The following is a 21,900-nucleotide window of genomic DNA, read 5'->3' as shown; positions in this document are numbered from 1 at the left end:
TGCGTACAATTGCCTCATGAAGCCGGCCAGCACAGGGCGCATGCGTCATCACCCGCCTTTCGCGCCCCCTCCCCTTCCTTTGCTGATAACCGTGACGCTTTCGTACGGTCTGTATCTGCCTGTAAAGGGCATGACTAAGCCTACTGGGATAGACTGGGCATACGCAGAAGGAAGAAGCAGGGCACGTGAGTCGTTTAGCACTTGCCTCAACCTGTAAGCCAGGAGTAAGGGAAACAAGCCTTACAGTTGCGAATGTATTGAGTTTTCTAGCCTTTTTTTTTTTTTTTTTGGAAGAGTGCATTTTAAGCAGAAAGTACAGGAGCCCAGAAAGATGACCTGTAAAAATGACCATATGGTCTATCCAGTCTGCCCATCCATACCAAGTGAATTTTACAATCCTAACCACTCCTGAGATTCCCTGTGCTGCAGCTTGTCCCATGCTTGCTTGAATTCAGATACTGTTCTTGTTTCCACTGGTAAGCTGTTCTATCTATGCACCACCCTTTATGAAAACAAAAGTCTTCTTAACTCTGCAGTTCACATTAATTTAAAGAAGGTAGTTAGCAAATTGAATTAAACATTTCTAAAAAGATAGGTTATTAAAAAAAAACAGCTAATAGGAAGTGGAGATAATGAGCAGTATACGCTAGTGGTGAGTAACCATATATGGAGAAGGTATAGTGCTAGAAAGTTCACGGTTTCTACCCACCAGTAGCTGCTCAAACTCTCCATAAAAATGTCTCCTCTCTCCCCATCCAGCCAGGCATCCAACCATCAGAAGAGTCTCCCTAGCCTTCTCCCCTACCCCCACTCTCCAGACATCTTTTTCTTTTAAGTTGGAACAATGGTAGCAGCTGCTTCTTAGGGAGCGGAGACACTCAGTGAGTTTCACTCTTAGGTCCCATGGTAGCCATGTCCATATGGGTGCCAGGTTCTGAGAATGAAGTACATGCTGACAGTGTTCAGCCTGCACTCTTTAAGATTCAGCTGTTGCTGCTGTTATTTTCGGGTCTTGGGGCCCCTACAAAGCAGCAAAAGAAGTTTATTTTGGGTCCCCCGTGTGATGGAAGTGATGCACCCTAGCAGGGCCTGCAAAGATAAAAGTAGAGAGGAGCATGGGTAAGGAAAAAATTGCAGGAGCAGCGCAACACTACTACCTGGAGATAATACTCTTATTCAATATACATACACACGGTTAATGCGACTCCAACATTTCTAAGCTTCAACGGTAAGAGGAAATGTGGAAAAAAAAAAAGGATTTGCATTCACAAAAAAGCGGGGTGTAGCTTGCTTGTTACAGCGGTTACTACCCCCAAACCAAATAAGCCTGATACTTTTCTTTCAATGCATATCCAGCATAGCTCTCTGCTTCAACGGCAAGGGAGAAAGTCTGTTACTTCACTTTCAATGCATATCCAGCATAGCTCTCTGCTTCAACGGCAGGGGCAATGTAGAAAAGAGGATCTATATGTAGACAACAACCAACAAGTACTGAATTACATAGTCGAGTAAACAAAAGCATGGGTGTAGCTTGCTTATTGAGGCGGTTACTACCCCTAACTAAGCTACATATTCAATTAGATGCAGTTCCAACACTGCTCTCTACATTAATGGTGGGGTGGAAGGGAAATAGAACTAAAAGGTACTAAGAGCCAAGCGTAACAAGTAAGAGGAAAAAAAAAAGTGCATAGCTTGCTGGGCAGACTGGATGGGCCGTTTGGTCTTCTTCTGCTGTCGTTTCTATGTAACACATCAGATTTCTCACCACCACTCTGCAAGATCTGAAGGGATCTTCATTCTTATATTTTTCATGGGAATTTGTGGCGATGGACTTGGACATTGGTGCTATTACAGAGAGATGGTTCAATGAGCCTCATGATGGGGATATGGCCAACCCAGGCTATAACTTGTTAAGGAAGGACTGAGAGGACAGAAAAGGGGGAGGAGTAGCTCTTTTTGTCAAAAATATCCAAGAAATTGAAATGCAAGAGACATGAGGAGGGGAAGAAGCATTATTGCTTGTCTTAAAAAAAGAAATGCTTCCATTTACACTAGTGTGGTGTACAGGCCTCTAACGCAAACAAGAACTAGTCCGAGATCTGATTAAAGCCTTTCAAAAGGTGTGAAAGAGAGGAGAAATATTGCTTATTGGAGATTTTAATCTGTGGATTGGAGTATTCCTACTGCAGAATCTGCAAGAAGGAGAGAGAGAGAGGGGGGATGTTCTTCAAGGGGGCTTTGCTCAAACAAATGGTGATGGAACCCACGAGGGAAGGAGTGATGCTCAACCTGCTTCTTCAGAAATGGGGATAATGTCTCTAATGTCTGGGTAGGTGCCCACCTGAGCATCAGTGATCATCGGATGGTGGTGTTTGATATTGCAGCCAGGATAGAGAGAAGTTACACAAAGATCCAAGTTTTGTTTTTCAAAAATACAGACTTTGTCAAAATGGGGACATACTTGGAAGAAGTACTAGGAGAAAATGGGTGAGGTGGAATAATAGTGGGCCAAATTTAAAAGGAGCTACAAAGGCAACAAATTTATATGTTCGAAAAATAAACAAAAGTAAGAGGAAAAAGAAACCTATCTGGTTCTCAAAGGAAGTGGCTGAAAAAATAAAGGCAAAAAGAACAGCATTCAAGAAGTACAAAGGATCCCAAAAAGAGGTACACAGGGAAGAATACCTGGTGAATGGAAGAAAGGACTGCCAAAGAGATAAAGCAAAGTGACAAAACATTTTTCAGATGTATTTATTTATTTAACACTTTTTTTTTATACCGATATTAGTAGCTACATCATATCGGTTTACAGCAGAACTGAAGATTGAAATTACATTAAATATATTTATATATATTTAAAGATATATCAGAGAAAGGAGGAAGGCCCAAGGTGGTACAGTAAAATTGCATGGTGACAAGGTACAACGTGTGAAGAAAGTCAAAGAAATAGCAGAAATATTAAACAAATACTTATTTATAGATTTTCTATACCGGGGTACGTAAATAACATCACCTCGGTTTACATTCAAACAGTAATTCAGCATTGCGCTTTACAATATAACATGGTAACTGAACGAATACAATATAATATATAACTTTGTATTAATAGAATATAAGCAATATATGAGATATTGTGGCAGTTAGGAAGAGTAGTTGAGGATTCAGATCATTGATAGTAGGCTTTTTTAAATAGCCAGGTTTTAAGGTTTTGTTTAAATTTTTTGTGACAGAGTTCCTGGCGTAATTCAGAGGGCATGGTGTTCCATATTGTTGATCCAGCAATGATGAAAGATCGTTCTTTTGTACTAGAAAGTTTAGTCAGATTGGGTGCTGGGATATTTAGTTTGGCTAAATTCTGGAATCTCGTTGGACGGGAAGACGTTTTGAATTGTAGTTGATCCGTGAACCAGTGCATTTCTCTGTTTTGAATGGCTTTGTGTATCAGCGACTTCAGTTCGATGTACATTAAAGAAGACCTGGAGAAGGACCATTGCTGGCTGATAAGACCATGTTTGAGACTGAGGTAGATGCAACTCCATTTACAGAAAAGAATGTATGGGAAGAGGTAGGAAAACTGAAAGTGGACAAGGCCATGGGGCTGGATGAGGTACATCCCAGGATACTGAGGGAGCTCAGAGATGTGCTGGCGGGTCGGCTGAAACACCTGTTCAGTAGACCCCCTGGAAAAAGGAGCAGTATTGCAAGATTAGAGAAGAGCAGTTGGGGTCCCCCTTTACAAGAGCAGGAGCAGAGAGGAGGCTGGAAACTACAAGCTGGTTAGCCTCACCTTGGTATTGGGAAAATTAATGGAGACTCTGCTGAAGGGAAGGATGGTGAACTATCTGCAATCTGGTGAGCTTCTGCATCCAAGGCAGTATGGATTCACCAGAGGAAGATCCTGCCAGACAAATCTGATTGATTTTTTTGATTGGATGACTAGAGAACTGGATCAAGAAAAAGCACTTAATGTGATATACTAGGATTTCAGCAAAACTTTTGATATGGTCCTGCGTAAGTAGCTCATTAATATCATGAGAAGGTTGGGAGTGGGTGCCAAGGTGGTGGAGTAATTACCAACTGGTTGACTGACAGGAGACAATGTAATGGTGAACTGAACCTATCCTGCAGAGAGAACAATGTTAAGTGGAGTGCCCCAGGGATCGATTTTGGGACCTGTTCTGTTCAATATCTTCATGAGCAACATGATAGAAGGTAAAGTTTATCTTTTTGTGGATGATACTAAGCTCTGCAAAGGAGTGGACATGCCTGAAGGAGTAGAGAGAATGAAGAGTGATTTAATAAAGCTTGAAGAGTGGTCAAAGATTTGGCAGCTGGGATTCAGTGCCAAGAATTGCACAGTCATGTATCTGGGGTGTGGCAATCCAAAAGAGCTGTATGTGATGGGAGATGAAAGACTAATGTGCACAGACCAGGAGAGGGCCATTAGAGTAACAGTGTCTGGTGATCTGAAGCACACAAAGCAATGTGACAAGGTGATAGCTAAGATTTATTTATTTTATTTAGAAACTTTTATATATAGTATTAGTGGGGACATCATACCGGTTTAAATTTGAACAAAAGGCTTGAAAATACATGTTAACAGGGAAAGTGAACAGGGAGAGGGTTAACCAGGAGCAGCGTGGAAGGATAGATTAAAAGAACAAGCATAAGTTAACAATATAATTAGCTCCTTAATATAAGGAATAGGCGATCACCATGAGGCGGTACATGGATGGTGTGGAAGGGGTAATCTATTCTGGATAAGCTTGTTTGAACAGTAGTGTTTTCGAGGCTGTATAGAGAGAGGAATAACCAGTAAGAAAAAGGAGGTAGTGATGCCCTTGGTGAGGCCTCACCTGGAGTACTGCATTCAGTACTGGTGCCCATAACTAAAAAAGGATAAAGTCAGGATGGAGGCAGTCCAGAGAAGGGCGACCAAAATGATGTGGGGTCTGTATTGAAAACTTATGAGGAGAGCTGAAGGATCTGAATATGTACACCCTGGGAGGTGCAGGGGAGATATGATACAGACCTTCAGATACCTGACAGGTATTAATGATCCACAAACGTCAAACCTTTTTTTGGTTGGAAACTTTAGAACTATTGATCATGAAATGAAACTTAAGGGAGATGATGCCAAGCCAACATCAGGAAATATTTCTTCATGGAGAGAGTGGTGAATGCCTGGAATGCCCTTCCAGGAGAGGTGGTGAGGATAAAAACAGTAAACGAATGCAGGGGAGCATGGCATAAACACTATGGTTCACTAAAGGAAATGAAGAAAGGGGTGCATGGGAATAACCTGCATGGAATGACAATTAATATCCTTAAAAGAACACATTGGGGGTAAGCTGCACATTGAGGCAATTACTGCCATAGCCCCTTGCTGTGCAGAATGGATGGAACATTTGGCCTTTATCTTCTGTCATTACTCTGTTACTAAGTAAAAAAAAAAAAAAAAGTGAATAACTTTGTTATAAGAAACAAAAAAATAATCAGTGGAAAAATCAATTTCTCTTCTAAGGAGCTGTTGTAAGGGGTAATGGTGGTGGGGCTACTTGGCAGTAGTGATCATAATGCAATCAAATTTGATAATCATTGGAGGGAAAATAAATAGAATGACTACAATAACGTAGAACTTTAAAAACGGAGACTGTGATAAGATGAGAAAACTAGTTAGAAAGAAACAGAAATGATGAGTTAGAATGGTTAAACGTTTGCATGAGGCATCTGGGAAGCACTAATAAAATATATTTAAGGATCCAGTTTTTAGTTTAGTTTTTCCACGACTTTATCAGTGTTTATTATAACTAATAAAATAATGAGAAAGCCACTAGGGAGAAAAGGAGTATTTTTTTCCTGCTGATTTTCTACCATTTGGTTAGTTGTAATAAAAACTGATGAATTCCCCGGAAAAATATAAAATAAAAACTTAAAACAAATGCTCTAAACATATTCCACAAATAATAAGAGGTGAAGAGAAGCACCAGGACAGCTAAAAACTGGAAAGCAGGACCTAATACAGAGAATAGGAAGGCAGATAAGCACAACAGATTTTTGGTGATGATAATTTTAGCTGATATCTTTGAAGATTTACATATCAGGTCATCATTTGCATCCTGAGATGGGTGTAAATGGAAACAATACAGGAAATAATTCAAGAAATGAGACCCCTGACTTATAAGCAAAATCGTGGAATGTTTGTCAGAAAATGCCGACCTGTATCTAAGCTGTCTCCAAAATATCCATGAAAAAACAGGAGCTTCCAGACAACATTTTGGAGATGAAAATGCTTTTATAGAAATAATTTAATGAACAAAGGCACTTATTTATTCCGACTTGCTTTTCTATAATGAAAAGAACGTTCTGTTTCTGAGAGAATGTCAAACTCTTGTTGCCATTGACAGCACTTTACAAAGTAAAGGCATTCGTCTGTATCCAGTCCTCAAAAGCACCAACAGATCTTCTTTCAGGGTAGCCAAAATATGCAAGCTTGGCTCTGAAAGTCACTGAATGCAAATATACTTCAGTAATATTTTTTGCATGTATTCTGAAAAGCAGACCTTTTAGGGGTTCTTGAGTGCTAGATTTTGGGAAGCGTTTCCCTATTTATTTCAGACGAGGGAGATGGGGCTCTGTTTCACTTCTTTGCTTTAGAATTAGCAGTCACCCAAACAACTCGGAGCTCTCCCCCCCTCTTCCAGCTCTACTATTTGACTAAAGCAAGATCTCTGAAGTAGATAAGGGTTTTGGTACCTGAAGAAGTCATGCACCATAGAATACCTTACCAGGGCCACAAGGTCACTGATACTGGAGATTCCTAGGATTGTGGAGGCAGGATATGAGAAGGAAACTTCCTAACAAGAAAATAGCAATTTATCTTAAAAAAACCAAACTATAAATAACCCATACACTGCAGCATCAAAGTGTATGTTATGCCCAGGAGATTTCCATACATGTCAACAATTTTAAAGGCATTAAGCATGGTTTTCTACTGGGGAATTCAAAATATGAATTTGTAACCTTTGAATTGTAAACCCAGGATTCTAAATGTGTCCTTTTTTTCCAGACCTGCACATATCCCTGCAGCCTCCTTACAGCACACTGCCTATACCTTCACCAAATACAGTATATTTGATAAATTTGAAAGAAAAAAGATGGAAACAAAAGCTAAACTGGAAACCCCAAAAAGCCAGACTGCCTGCAGTGAAACACTGGAGAAATAGAAATAAATGCATTTCCCTGTTGTTGCGTCCGTCGGTCGCAGACGGCTGCGACCGCTCTGCCTAGAAATGAAATGACACTAAGATCTGCAACAGAGTGGACACGCCGGAAGGAGTGGAGAGAATGAGACGGGATTTAAGGAAACTGGAAGAGTGGTCGAAGATATGGCAGCTGAGATTCAATGCCAAGAAGTGCAAAGTCATGCATATGGGGAGTGGAAATCCGAATGAACTGTATTCGATGGGGGGGGGAAGGCTAATGTGCACGGAGCAAGAGAGAGACCTTGGGGTGATAGTGTCTAATGATATGAAGTCTGCGAAACAATGCGACAAGGCGATAGCAAAAGCCAGAAGAATGCTGGGCTGCATAGAGAGAGGAATATTGAGTAAGAAAAGGGAAGTGATTATCCCCTTGTACCGATCCTTGGTGAGGCCTCACCTGGAGTACTGTGTTCAGTTCTGGAGACCTTATCTACAAAGAGACAAAGACAAAATGGAAGTGGTAAAGAGAAGGGCGACCAGAAAGGTGGAGGGTCTACATCGAATGACATACGAGGAAAGATTGAAGAATCTGAATATGTACACCCTGGAAGAAAGGAGGAGCAGGGGTGATATGATTCAGACTTTCAGGTACTTGAAAAACTTTAACGATCCAAAGACAACGACAAACCTTTTCCGTCAGAAAAAAATCAGCAGAACCAGAGGTCACGAGCTGAGGCTCCAGGGAGGAAGACTAAGAACCAATGTCAGGAAGTATTTCTTCACGGAGAGGGTGGTGGATGCCTGGAATGCCCTTCCGGAGGAAGTGGTGAAGTCTAAAACTGTGAAGGACTTCAAAGGGGTGTGGGATAAACACTGTGGATCCATCAAGTCTAGAGGACGTGAATAAAGAGGAGGCAGCAAAACACTGCACGGAGCGGCAGTAGCCACAGAGGCATTCACGGAGCGGGATGCCAGTGGTTGGTGTTCCACCTTCACAGAGCGGAAGGATGGAGGGCTGCCATCTCCAAAACAAAAAAGAAAAAAAACAGGGGTGGGTAAGAGTATGGGGCAGGGGTGTGACCTGCTTGTTGCAGTGGTTGCTACCCATAATTGAGCTGGATGTTCACTTGGATGCAGATCCGGCGCTGCTCTCTACATTGGTGGTGGAGTGGAGGGGAATTAGGGCTGGAGGGTACTGGAAGCCAGTAGTAACAGGTGGGAGAGAGAAAAAGGGAAAAAAAAAAAAGGGATAAAGTGCATAGCTTGCTGGGCAGACTGGATGGGCCGTTTGGTCTTCTTCTGCCATCATTTCTATGTTTCTGCCTTACCTCTTTTCTTCCTTTTTCCTCCTTGGGCAAGATGGCTGCCTCCGGTGCCAAGTGCCAAAACCCTTGGCATCTCCAACTCAGCATGGGCGTCCCAGTCTGCCATGCTCCTTCCTGTGGCCTCCTAGGGTGCGTGTGCGCATGTTGCTTACACTCAAATACACGTCATGGCGGGAACCTCGGGGGCATCCCCACCGCATGACATCAATACCTCCAGGTATTTAAAGCCTCCACTATGCTACCATCATTGAGTTAGCAAGGACTTCGGTTTAGCTAATCTGACCGCTCTTAGCTGCATGCTTAGACGCCTCGCTACCCTCCGGGCATCTCGCTCCTTACGAAGCTCAAGGCACCCACTCCTCGGGGGTCTCTTGCTTCCAACTACCCTTCGGGGTTTCTACTAAATGGACAACCACTCCTCGGGGGTCTCTCTTTCTGTTTATTTCAGGATCTTCTGGTCTATCAGGTACTCGCTCCTCGAGGGCCTACCAGTCTGTGTATCCTGCAGCACGGACCTTCGGTCCCACCATTTTTATTGCCAGGAAGACGCCGCACTACGCTCCTGTGAGTACCTCTACAATCCGTGCTCCAACTCTACCCACCAGGCTCGGCCTTGCCCGCACTGCGGGTTCCTAGCTATCTTGAACATCTGGGTGAGACTTCTACATCTGAGACTGTCAGAACGTATTGGCATCTTGCGGACTTCAGTGCCTTTCCTTCCTGCCTCATACCATCGATCTACAGCAGTACAATAAAGCTTTCCACCTACAAGTGTCTGCTCTCTGAGGTTAGCCTATCGCTGTGGTTCCCCACGGGGCCCCTCCCCATGGGAGGAGTCATCTCCACTGCGACTAAGGGTCCACACCATACCACAAACACACCTGTACTGTAAAAATGCAGAAATATTCAGATGCACATTTCCCAAAAATGACATAAAGAAAATCACATTTTTCCCCACCTCTTCTCAGAGAAATAGAAGCAATAGCAGTCTCACTCTCCTATCCTCCAAGGCCCCAGCAGTCTTGCTCCCCAGCCCCCTGTCCCCTCCTAGGCCTCCCAGCTAGACTTACATGCAGTGGAATAATGCAAAAACGGAAACACCATTATTCCTTATAAAACAAAATCAAGAACAAAAATCCATCATAATAGTAAACCGTATTAATAAAAAAACAATATTTCAAAACAGATGATAAATCATATAATAAACAATAAGGAAAAAAACATTTCAAAATAGCAGGCATATCAAATAATACCTAATCATTTAAACTAATTAGGAAAAAAATGTTTCCCATTGATAGCAGGGCTGAATTAGCCATGCTGCCATGGGAACTGTCAATCAGGGCCCAGGAGGCAGAGCTTCCTAAGTAGAGGTTAGAGCTTTGCTCTCTGCGGCTGCACGTGTGTTCCTGTGCAGGATAACAGAATCTCCTCAGTCTGTTTTTTTCTGCACGCGGGAACGCACGTGGAGCTTCAGTCTCCTTAGTTTGATTTAATTCAACTGACGAAAATTATGTTGAGGAAAAGTCCAAGACCTTCCGGATTTAAACCGTGCCATTGTGGTAAGATCATTTATTTATTTAAAAGTGTTTGTATACCGCTTTTACAATTGGAAATTAATCAAAACGGTTAACAATTTAAAAAAAAAACATACATAATCTGTATAAAACAATAAAACCACAAATAAGGAAGACTAAATACATCACAAAACAAAAACTTTGAGACAGGATTCATACAAACACAGTGCCTTGAAGATGAGAGGGGTAAGGGGTAGGAATAAATGAAAAAATTGGACGGGAACAAGAAACCAGGATGATTATGATCAAGTACTGGAAAGGAAGCTGAAAGCTTTCTGAAATAGATGGGTTTTTAACGATTTCTTGAATTGTTGTGTGGATGGTATGAGACGCAGGAAATCTGGCAATGAATTCCACAGAATAGGGCCTGCTACAGAAAAGGTTCTTTTGCGAGTTTTATGTCTAATCTAGCGAATCTGACAGATGGTATATATAAGAAGTATTTTGATAAAGATCGTAACTGTCTAACAGGTTTATATATACAGAGTGAAGAAGAAGCATTATGAATAAGAGCATGAATAATCGTCAAAATCTTGTATTGGACTCTGAATTTGATAGGAAGCCAATGGAGAGAAGATAAGACTGGGGTGATTTGATTTCTGCGAGAGATTCCTGAATACGGGCAGCTGAATTTTGAACTAATTGTAAAGGGTAGATTGTAGAATAAAGTAGGCCCATGTAAAGTACATTGCAGTAGTCTAGTCCTGAAAATACTAGAGATTGCAGGACTGTGCGAAAATCTTGGAAAAACAGCAAAGGTTTTTAAGAGATGCAACTTATAGAATGAATTTTTTGTAATGGCCGAGATATGCTTGTTGCATCCGTCGGTCTCGGACGGCTTCGACCATTGTGCCTCACCTTTTTCTCTGCTCTCCCCGCTAGCCTTGGGAAGATGGCCACCGCTGTGTCTGCAAGCCGCGTTCTCTGGCGTCCTCGGAACGGCTATGGCAAAGCCTCACGCCATGTTTCTCCTAAGGGTCTCCTAGGGTGCGCGCGCCACCCACGTCTTTATCCACGTCATGGCGGGAACCTCGGGGGCGTCCCCCTCGAGTGACGTCACGCCGTCCAGGTATTTAGCCTGCCCTTGTTTGCTAGCTCATCGAGTTAGCAAGGATTGTGAATGGATGGAAAGCCTCCGGCCTGAGCTACTCTGCCACTTCCTTGCTGCTGCTGGAAGCTCTCTCTGCCCTTCGGGGTACTTCACTAACCTTGGGTACCCGTTGCTCGGGGGCTCTTTGCTCTCTTTCAGGTGCCTATCTGGGATCAGGTACTTGCTCCTCGAGGACCTGCTCTCCCTGGCTCGGTGCCTGTATTCAACTACTTCTGCCTGCAGGAATCTCACCCATACAGCCACCAACTTAGTGAGTAATCTAACTTCTTTGTTGTGTAAAAGAAAAACTTTTACACAACAAAAATTCATCAATACCAGTACAATCCACATGCCCTCTTCCAATACGTTTCTAACATTATTTCCCCATCAACTAACAGCCACCCTGACAATGAGGATAAAAATAAATGTGAGAAATTAGCCTCCTATTTCCAGGACAAGATTTCCAACATCATGGCTCGTTTCACCTCACCTTCGCTGCCATTAAGCCTACTGACCACAAGCACCACAGGCTCATCACACTTTCTCTCAAATTTGGAAAGCTCTTCTGTAGCAGAAATTGAAACAATACTGAAGAAAATCAAACCGGTTTTACATCCAATTGATATCATGCCAACAAAAACACTCCTCGCCATACCAACCAGGATTGCCCCTGCAATCTCTAACATCGTTAACAAATCTATTGCAGATGGCGTCTTTCCTACACAACTCAAACACGCTATAATAAAGCCCACTCTCAAAAAATCTGACCTGGAGCCCTCTGAACCTGCTAACTATCGGCCTGTCTCGAACCTCCCCTTACTATCAAAAATACTAGAAAAAGTCATAAATAAACAACTCACAGAATTTCTTGATGAAAATCAACTCCTCTTCCCTTCACAATATGGATTCAGGAAGAACCATAGCACTGAAACCCTCCTTGTGTCCCTCTCAGACGCTATACTAAAAACCATGGATACCGGTCACTCTTATCTGCTGGCATTACTTGATATCTCATCAGCATTTGATACAGTAAACCATAATACCCTCCTCTCCCTCCTTTCACAAATTGGCATCACTGGCACTGCTTTATGCTGGATACAATCTTTCCTTAAAGATAGGTCATACAGTGTCAAGCTGGGACACCAAACTTCTAAATCCAGAAAACTATCACAAGGTGTTCCACAAGGGTCCTCACTTTCTTCAACTCTTTTCAACGTTTATCTATCTCCTCTTTGTAAACTGCTGGTAAAATTGGATCTACGTCATTTCATATACGCTGACAACGTACAGATCCTCATTCCTATCAATGATTCACTGGATAATGCACTGAAAACCTGGGACACTGCTCTTACTGAAATAAAAAACCTACTCATGGAAAACTTCCTTGCAATTAACACTAACAAAACTGAACTTCTCATCATCACGCCACACAAGAACTCCTCCACTAACACCTCAACTATTACAACAACAAACCAGCTACACCTACAGCATGTCCGCAGCCTTGGGGTCATGATTGACAAATCACTTATCCTTAAAGAACTTTATCTCGTCCACAATCAAAAATGGCTTCTTTAAATTACATATGCTGAAAAGAATTAAACCCCTCTTACATCCTCAGGACTTCCGGACTGTTTTGCAAGCAACAATTCTACCAAGAATAGACTACTGTAATGCATTACTTCTAGGTCTACCAAAAAACACAATTCAACCATTACAGATGCTACAAAACGCTGCTGCTCGCTTACTCACCAATACTCGACGACATGAACACATCACCCCAGCTCTCATGTTTCTACATTGGCTGCCGGTAACTTACAGAATCACATTTAAAGTTCTCTCTCATCCATAAATCAATCCACAATCAAGAGATGCAATGGTTTTTCTGATCATTTTATTGTCCGCACATCGAACAGACCAATAAGAAATACCCACCAAGCCAAATTAATCTCTCATCCTCTCAAACACATCAAACATGTTTCCACAAGAGAACGTTCCTTTTCCATTGCTGGTATCAACATCTGGAACAATATGCCTTTGGACTTACGTCTCGAATCCTGCCACAAAACTTTCAAACAAAACCTCAAAACATGGTTGTTTGAACAGGCATACTATCAATGAACAAGGACTAACATTAAATAAAATTATCCTTTATTGGTTTTTTCTTCTCCTAACTGGTTCTCTCCGATTTTCCCTCTGTTCCCCTTTCCCCTTCCTGTCCCATGTTTAACTTGAACTTGACTCCAGAAGTTGCCTCTTACGGACTAATAGCCTAAACTACGATTGTGTTTAATTACTTTTACTGAAACACACATTATTGAATATATTTACAATAATTATATATATTTGGTCGTTGAAACATCATTTACTTATAGCATTAAGCTGTTATTTGTTTTCTTATTCTTGAAAATGTAATAGGTAAAGCCTGTTGCTTATTCCTATCTATTTATTATTGTTAACTTATTTTTTGTACTTATTGTTTAACACTTTTTATGTAAAGCCTGTTGCTAATATTAATGTTTAATGTAAACCGAGGTGATGTATATCTATACGTACCGCGGTATATAAGAATCGCTAAATAAATAAATAAAATAAATATCTTTTCTACAGCCCTGCTGCACTGGGAACCTACACCTGGATTTCCCTTTACCATCTCAGAGAGACGGGTTCCCTCTGCTGAGGGTCCCTGGACTGCTACCTCTGGATCACCTCACTACTGCCACCTCTGGTGGTATACATCAGCTGTATAATAAAAGTCAGAACTCTGTGTTTGTGCATCTCGAGTATTGCCTAGTACTGTGGCTCCTCACGGGGCTCCTCCCTGTGGGCGTGGTCATCCCCACAGTACCCAAGAATCCACTCAAACACCTCAAAACCATAACAATTCTGAGCCATTGATAAATCTGAATTTATTGTTACACCTAAACTGGTAGTGTGATTACTGATGGGGATAGAAATACCATTGGAATGAAGATGAGAGGGGGGACCTATAGTAGGACTAGAAATGGAGGTTAAATATATTAGCTCTGTTTTTGCAGGATTTAATTTTAGCCGATTATGCGAAAGCCAAGTATTAATTGTGGTTAAATATAAGGTTATTGTAGATAATGTGTCTGACCAAGAAGTATTGTAGGGGACTAGTAGTTGGATATCATCCGCATAAATTCTGAATTGAATATTAAGGGCAGCAAGAATGTGGCATGGTGGCAGTAAATAGATATTGAAAAGAATCGGAGATAATGAAGAGCCCTGGGGTACACCAGAAGAAAGTGTGTATTGATCAGAGGATTGATTAAGAACGTAAATTTGTTGCGATCGATTAGATAAAAAGGACTGAAACCAGGTGAGAACAGTCGCCTTAATACCTAGGGTTTTTAAACCAGTTAGAAGAATATGATGATCCAAGGTGTCGAACGCCGCTGATTTATCCAAAGAAATGAGAATGAAGTCTGTGATGGCGTCAAAGCCGCAAAATAAAGTGTCAAAGCATGACAGCAAGAGTGCTTCCGTGGGATGACCCTTCCGAAAACCGTGCTGAGCTGGATGTAAAATATTGTCAGCGAGAAAGTTGGAGAGTTAGTGTAAAACCACTGATTCTATTAACTTTGCTAAGGAAGGTATTAGTGCTATTGGTCTGAGGTTATTAAGATCTGAGGGATCTTTTGATTTATTTTTTTGGATGGGAAGAATGGCAGCTTTTTTCAGACTGTCTGGGAAGAAACCAGATTCAAGAGATTAATTAACCAAATCACATAGGAAACTACTAACTAACGGGGCGATGGCTTTAAAGAGAGAGCTGGAACACAGGTTTAAAGGGGAAATGGTAGTTTTCTGTTTCTGAATTATATTTAATAGAGAGGATTCCGTTATAGGCGAAAATTCAGACCAGTTGGCTGCAGTTGAAGGGGACTTGAAGGTAGGATATGGCAGATATTGAAATTCCTTGGAAATAGTGTCAATCTTGGATTTAAAATGGATGTCTATTTTGTTACACAGACATATTACACAGATGGACATGATCGATGTTATCGCTGTCTGGGACCTGAGCTTGACCAGGGTACGTGCGAGCACTGCGGACGTATGTTGCCCAGCGTCAGCGTGCACAAAAGATTGAGAGCCTCAGGAGTAACATCGGGGGTTCATATGCCCCTCCGTCTGAGGCCCACTCCTCACCAGGACCTTTGAAAAAGCAGGCCCCACTGGTAAAAAGAGTGTCGTCGCTGGATCCGTCTACCTCCAGGCCTGGAGAGAGTACGCGCCCCAAAGGTACCCATAAGGGTAGGGATTCCCACAGGTCAAAAAAGACCCATCGGGGAAAAACAGGATTTGGGGCGGGGAACACCCCCGGAAATTGTGACGCAAAGCGGGGACCATCGAACCGCTTCAGCATCCAAGCATCGCCACAGTAGGCCGCCGACACCATTGTAGATGCATTCAGTGCCAAAGCCGGTGCACTGAGCACCGAAGACAGCACACCCAGTGACAGGGTCGGTAAACACCCAACGCAAATGCTGGTGGTAGCGCCACCATCGAAGCATGGCGCAGACACCGGCTACAAAGCACTCGACGCATGATGTGCCCCCGTCGGCTCATAAGGCGCCTAAAGGAGGGCCCAGCAACTCAGAGGCAGGCAGCGGCATTCCAGCCGCGGGGGGGCATCCAGCCAGCCAGCCAGCAGTACCAGGCGCGAACGCAGGATCGGGTAAGTGCTGGAGGCTCCCTGCACTGAAGGCAGGCTGACTCGCTGCTCTTCTGCCGCGTAGATAGTTCAAAGCGCAGCGGTCTGAGCTGCACGGGCGCTTGGGTGGTCGATAGCGTGGCAGTTCGGAGGAGTGGCAGTCTCAGTAGCTAAGAAGCTAGATGGTGCCTCACCTGCTCCATGCTGCTAGTTTTCGGGTCTGTTCCTGCTCTTCCACCCTTTGGGTCTTTTACTTTTGCTTCCCACCTGTTGAAAATCTGGCTACTAGAGAATTACATGGCTTTTAGGAAAGTGGGCAAAACTTGACTTTCAAAAGGCTTATTAAGAACAGAAGAAATTGCCATACTGGGTCAGACCAAGGGTCCATCAAGCCCAGAATCCTGTTATTACCTGGCAAGTACCCAAACACTAAGAAGATCCCATTCTACTAATGCCAGTAATAGCAGTGGCTATTTCCTAAGTCAACATGATTAATAGCAGTTAATGGACTTCTCCTCCAAGAACTTATCCAAACCTTTTTTAAACTCAGCTACACTAACTGCACTAATCACATCCTCTGGCAACAAATTCCAGAGCTTAAATTGTGCATTGAGTGAAAAAGAACTTTCTCCGATTAGTTTTAAATGTGCTACTTGCTAACTTCATGGAGTGCCCCCTAGTCCTTCTATTATTGGAAAGAGTCAATAACCGATTCACATTTACACATTCTAGACCTCTCATGATTTTAAGGACCTCTATCATATCCTCCCTCAGCCCTCTCTTCATGTTACTTACACTTCCTTTACTATTTTACTATTTTACACAGAGCCACATCCGCCTGGGCATGAATGATTACAAGTACTCTTAGAAAAGAGCTCCTACTTATTTAAGAGCCACTAGTGGTGTTTCTTGTTGCTGCAAGGTGGTGAGAGCAAAGCCCAGGTGCTGACTTTTCTGTAGCCTACCTGATGAGGTTTGAAGACACACTGGCTGGGAAATACTGCTGTAGATCAAAGCCATTGGCCATACTGTAATACTATGCTGACAGCTTTACAGCTTAGCCATTATATTCAAAGTTTGATAGAACCAGTTTGAGAAGCAAAAACAAAAGCTGTTTAGACAGCCTTGGAGAAAGTCTTAAAGCAAAGAAACAGTTTCATAAATCATTCTGGCCCAACATAGCCTAGTGGTTAGAGCAGTGGACTGTGAACCAGGAGACCAAGGTTCAAGTCCCGCTGTCACTCCTTGTGACCTTGGACAGGTCACTTTACCCTACATTGCCTCAGGTACAAAAACTTAGATTGTCCGTATATAAAAATAATAAATGAAGAATATGCAAATATATTTTGTATCAGGCAACAGACTTGTGGCAGGAGGGAGTCAGTCACTCAAAGGGCTGTTCACAGAAGTACAAAGCATATGTAGCCCCTGGACCACATGGTACAATTTATTTATTTATTTCTTTTGTATACCGACATTCGATCGAGATATCACGTCGGTTTCCAGGTAACAGGTTGAATAGGGCGAGATCTGCCCTATTTTACATTTAACAAGATAACAATTAATTAAACTATTGAAATAAAAAACATTGTAACATATGAATACAAATGAATGTGAGTATAAATTTGTAGCATATATCCTATACACAATATATACAGTAAGACTTGGTTACGATTAGATCTGGTGTCAGAGGCTATGGAGGGAGGGAGTGGGAATGGGGTAGGGGTGGGTTGGGGTGGTGAAGGGGGGGTGGAGGGGGATTGGGGGGGGAAAAGGGGGGGTGGTTGTGAGGGGGGGTGTTATGCGTTAGTGCATGTAAGGAGTCAAGTGGGAAGGTTTTCAAGAACATGCATTTGAGGAGGTTGGGAATCTGGAGGGAAGGCTTTCAAGAACAGCCATGTTTTGAGCTGTTTTTTAAAGACTTGTGGTGAGGGTTCGTTTCTGAGATGTGTGGGGAGGGAGTTCCATAGGGTAGGGCCAGCTATTGTAATGGCTCGTTTGCGTGTTTCATTGAGGTGAGCATTTTTGAGATTTGGGATGGAGAGGAGACCTGTGTTGGAGGATCTGAGAGTTCTTTGTGTGGTGTATGGTTGGATAGTGTTGTTTAGCCAGACCATTTTGTTGTTGTTTATTTTTTTGTGTATAAGGGTAAGGGTTTTATACTGGATTCTTTGTGTGATGGGCAGCCAGTGGAGGTCTTTGAGAGTGGGTGTGATGTGGGAGGATTTTCTGTGGTTAGTGATAATTCTGGCGGCGGCGTTTTGTAGGACTTGGAGGGGTTTGATGTGGATTTCTGGTAGTCCAAGGAGGAGGGAGTTGCAGTAGTCGAGTTTTGAGAAAATAATTGATTGAAGTACTGTTCGGAAATGATAAGTTTGATAAGTTTCTTGACAATCCATGGGACCCTGTACTTAAGAACTTTGGTGACAAGTCAGAGTTGGTCTGGGTATGCTCGAATTCAGTGGATTAGAAGGGTTTTGTTTTGTTTTTTATTTTATTTATTTATTACTTGCCTTTCTTTCCAAAAGCTCAAAGTAAAGTACAAAATAAAACCAGTATTCAAAAAATATAAAAATACATAGAATAATTATTTATACAATTAAGTAAAATGATAATAGAATAAAATGAAACACTGTAAAACAGTAAAGGAAGTGTAAGTAACATAAAGAGAGGGCTGAGGGGGGATATGATAGAGGTCTTTACAATCATGAGAGGCACGAAAGGGAAATTGTGCATCCGTAGGGCTCAATAGTTTATTGCATTGGGCGTCTAATTGCAACAGGCACTCAGTACGGGAATCCGTTTTCATCCCTCTTCTTTTTCTTTTTTTTTTGTTATAATTCACTTCAGCAACCTCAGCAAAATATTAGCCGCCCTTTGCTATGGACGTCTAAATTGCGTGGCCATAAGAAAAATGGCTTTCTTTTAATCAAGTCAAAATATACAATTATTTTTCTCCACCAAAAGCAGTAATGAAAGTGTCACAATGATACTGAGGAGGAGGACACAGCGCAACACAGAGAAGCTATTTTTTTTTTAATGTTTTTCATGAGCCCTTGACTACAAATTGACTTTACGCCGCCTCCAAGGCGGAAATTAAAATTTGCTGCGTTAAAAAAGTGTGTGTCGGGCATCCAGCACTTTACTGCATCTGGGAGGGTAATATCTAATGTCCTCATCTACATGCAATCTACATCTGAGGGGTGCTATGGAATATGCATTTGTTTGGGCGCGCTAATCTCCTTGCTAGACTAGCACTCGATGCAGTGTGTCTGAAATGCATGTAAACCCTTGCACTAGGCTGAGCGCATTTTATTGCATCAACTCCTGAGTGTTGAGAGCAAATACACTGAAGAAGCTCTGTTAGCCCCATGTAGCAGCCAAGGTCATTAACTGAGCTCGATGGTAATACAACACTGACATCTCCTTTCTCCTGCACTTGTATATAGAGGGTGGTGTTCCACTGTGTCTCCAACCCCTCTCCCTAAATTTTAAAATTTTGAAGAGACTGGTGATGCTTTCAGTGCCTCCTTAGATATTCTTTTGGCCATACCTGTTATGTCGGCCGGCCGTGGAGCCTGTGACCGGCCTTCCTTAGCCGGTGTTGCGCCACCTCGCAGGAGGGCGGGCCCCGGCTCTGACGATGTGGAGGGAGTGCCCCGGTCGCTGTGCTCCTCTTCGCGGCTCTGCTTGCTGCCGGTGGGCCTTGGAATGTGGCGGAGGTGCCGCCGTCGTTTGCTCTTCGCATCCGGTCCCTCTAGGCGCACGCTCGCACCTCTCTTGTTCATTAAAAGGGCCCGCGACAGGCTAGGGCTGCCAGCCCTTCACAATGATGTCATCAGCCTGGGACTATTTAAGGCAAGCTCTGACAGTCAGAGCTTGCCTTGGTAACATCTCCACGCTCGTTGTGTGCTTCGTTGCTCGTTCCTGACTCCGTTCCTGGTTCCTACTAGCCTCTGTCTTGGACTGATTACTGGCTTTGATCCTTGCTTCGTTGGACTACGCTCAGGACTGATTATTGGTTCTGACCTTTGCTCCGCTACACCTTGCCCAGCTTTGCCGCCTGCCCCGACTCCACCCTGTTCCCGACCTCGCCTCTGGTAGCTCCTTGGACTTGGCCTTGTTAGGCTTTGGCCTTCTACTGCTCCGGTGACACCTATCTTTGCCTCTGTTTTGTCCTTGCCGCCCGGGTCTCTGGATTCCTGCCTTGTCTGGACCTGTCTAGGTCCCTCCGATACCTCTGCTGGTCCCTGGCTACCTCCTTCAAACATCTCCTGGGATTCATCTGACGGAGGCCCACCTAAGACCAGCTGGCCCCAGCACCCAAGGGCACAACCTGTGGAAAACGAGGGCTGGCAGGGGCCTGAGGGGCTTGCTCTACGGGTAGCACAAACCCCATCTCGGGCCAGAGGTCCACCACCAGTGTAACAATACCAGCCCTCTCTATGTCCGTGCTACCCGCTGGGTGGAGTCTGATGTGCCACACAGCGGGTGTGACTTGTGCTTGAAAAAGTTGGGAAATACTGATCTTCAGAAGAAGCTGTTGGGTCAGGCTCTAGACAGATTTTGAACCTGCCTCCTCCTCAGGAATGCATCTCCTTTTTAAACAGGAAGCCTCTAGGTGCTGGCTCAGCCTCCATGCTTACCAACTGCTACTATTAGGGAGCCCAGTACTGCTCTCAAACAGCATCTTTCATTTCAAAAGCTACAAGCTGAAGAGACCCCCGGTGGGGGAGGGAAAACAAACAGCATGAAAGCTGGCCTGGGGGCAGAGCAAGCCAGTGAAGCCCTGGGTGCAAAATTATCTTTATACCAGGGTGTGAATGATCAGTCACTCTAACCACCAAGAAAGTGCTGCTTACTCCTGCCATGCCCCACCTATAGGTAATAGTTGCTTCTGAAGTAAAACTGTAAGGAGTCTTGAAATCATAACTGAGTGAATGAGACCATAATCCAAATGATAAACCGTGCTCCGTCTTCACTTCCTACAGTAACATTTTAAATCTGCAGAATGGAGGAAAAATGATGCAATCTGCCAGTAATCCCCCCACATTATTACTTTGATTGTATTTATGAATTGGTACCTTGCGATTACTTTTAGTTTGCGTTCGTATAGAATTATTGTTGTCAGGGTACTTCTATGAGCAGGCTTCGCTACTGGCAGGCGGCGGAAAGCGCCGGTACCTTGGGCCTGGGGAAAGGCTGATGACAGGCGGCGGAGGGGGCGTGGCGCGCTCAGGTCCCGCCTCCCTTGCGTCACTTCACACACACTGCCGGAGCCTCCTCAGCCTGCCGAGATGAATCGCTTCAGGACGTCCAAGTTTAGGAACACGGTCCCGCGCATTCCCAGGAAGGAGGTGAGCGGAGCGGTGCGGGGGACTCGGGAGGCTCTCCTGTATCTGCCGGCCCCAGCCTGAGGCGGAGTCCCCCGTACTATTGCATTGCCTGCTGCCTATTCTCCCCCCCCCCCCCCCCCCATTCCATTCACGGACTGTACATGTAGCTTGTGTCAGAGCTGTGTGCTTACTCCCCCACCCTCCTTGGCTGACCGTATAACCTGTCCCGGTGCCATCCCCAGTCTCCATTCAAGGACTCCAGTGCTGCCTCCCCACCTCTCGTGCATTGACTGTACAAGGAACCTTATGCAACGCTGTGTACTGCCTGCTTTCCTTAAGGCGACCTGGGAATCCTCCAGCTTTCTGCACGGTTGGGGGCTCTCCGGTATAGCAGAAGGAAAGGCTGCTAGAAAAGGTGCAAAGTGCACAGATTCCTTCGTCGTGCAGAACCTTTCTGTTTGTATCTACTCCCACGTGCCTGTGGCCGGAGATGTATTTGGTAACTGCTGCCGGGAAGTTTCCCTAGGGACAAGCAGCGTATCGCAACCTGCCCGGTTTCTGGGGGTACAAACTGGAGCCCGCGCGCCTCACTAGGGTGGGGCTTGGTCTTTTAACAGTATTTACGCGTTCTTGTAACTTTTGCAGCTGAATGTCTTATTTTTTCCTGCCTGCATTTCCCTGGCAGGAAATGAATG

The 21,900-nt window shown here is 43.7% G+C and overlaps 1 protein-coding gene across 2 annotated transcripts in view; it reads left to right on the top strand.

The window, feature by feature from the left end:
* Nucleotides 1-21,109: 21,109 nt before the first annotated feature.
* Nucleotides 21,110-21,900, top strand: part of LOC115075806 (mitochondrial import inner membrane translocase subunit TIM16-like) — a 497,551-nt gene continuing 496,760 nt past the window's right edge. The window contains exon 1 of one of the 2 annotated variants that reach the window (XM_029576597.1): nucleotides 21,110-21,226. In XM_029576597.1, coding sequence (XP_029432457.1) covers nucleotides 21,167-21,226 — 60 coding nt within the window. In that variant the 5' untranslated portion in view covers nucleotides 21,110-21,166. The remainder of the gene's footprint in view (nucleotides 21,227-21,900) is intronic. The other variant, XM_029576599.1, reaches the window with a different exon arrangement.

This window comes from Rhinatrema bivittatum, chromosome 14 (genome assembly GCF_901001135.1).
Source record: "Rhinatrema bivittatum chromosome 14, aRhiBiv1.1, whole genome shotgun sequence".
NCBI lineage: Eukaryota > Metazoa > Chordata > Amphibia > Gymnophiona > Rhinatrematidae > Rhinatrema > Rhinatrema bivittatum.
Note: the sequence above shows the minus strand (reverse complement) of the source record. Positions and strands in the feature narration are given on the sequence as shown.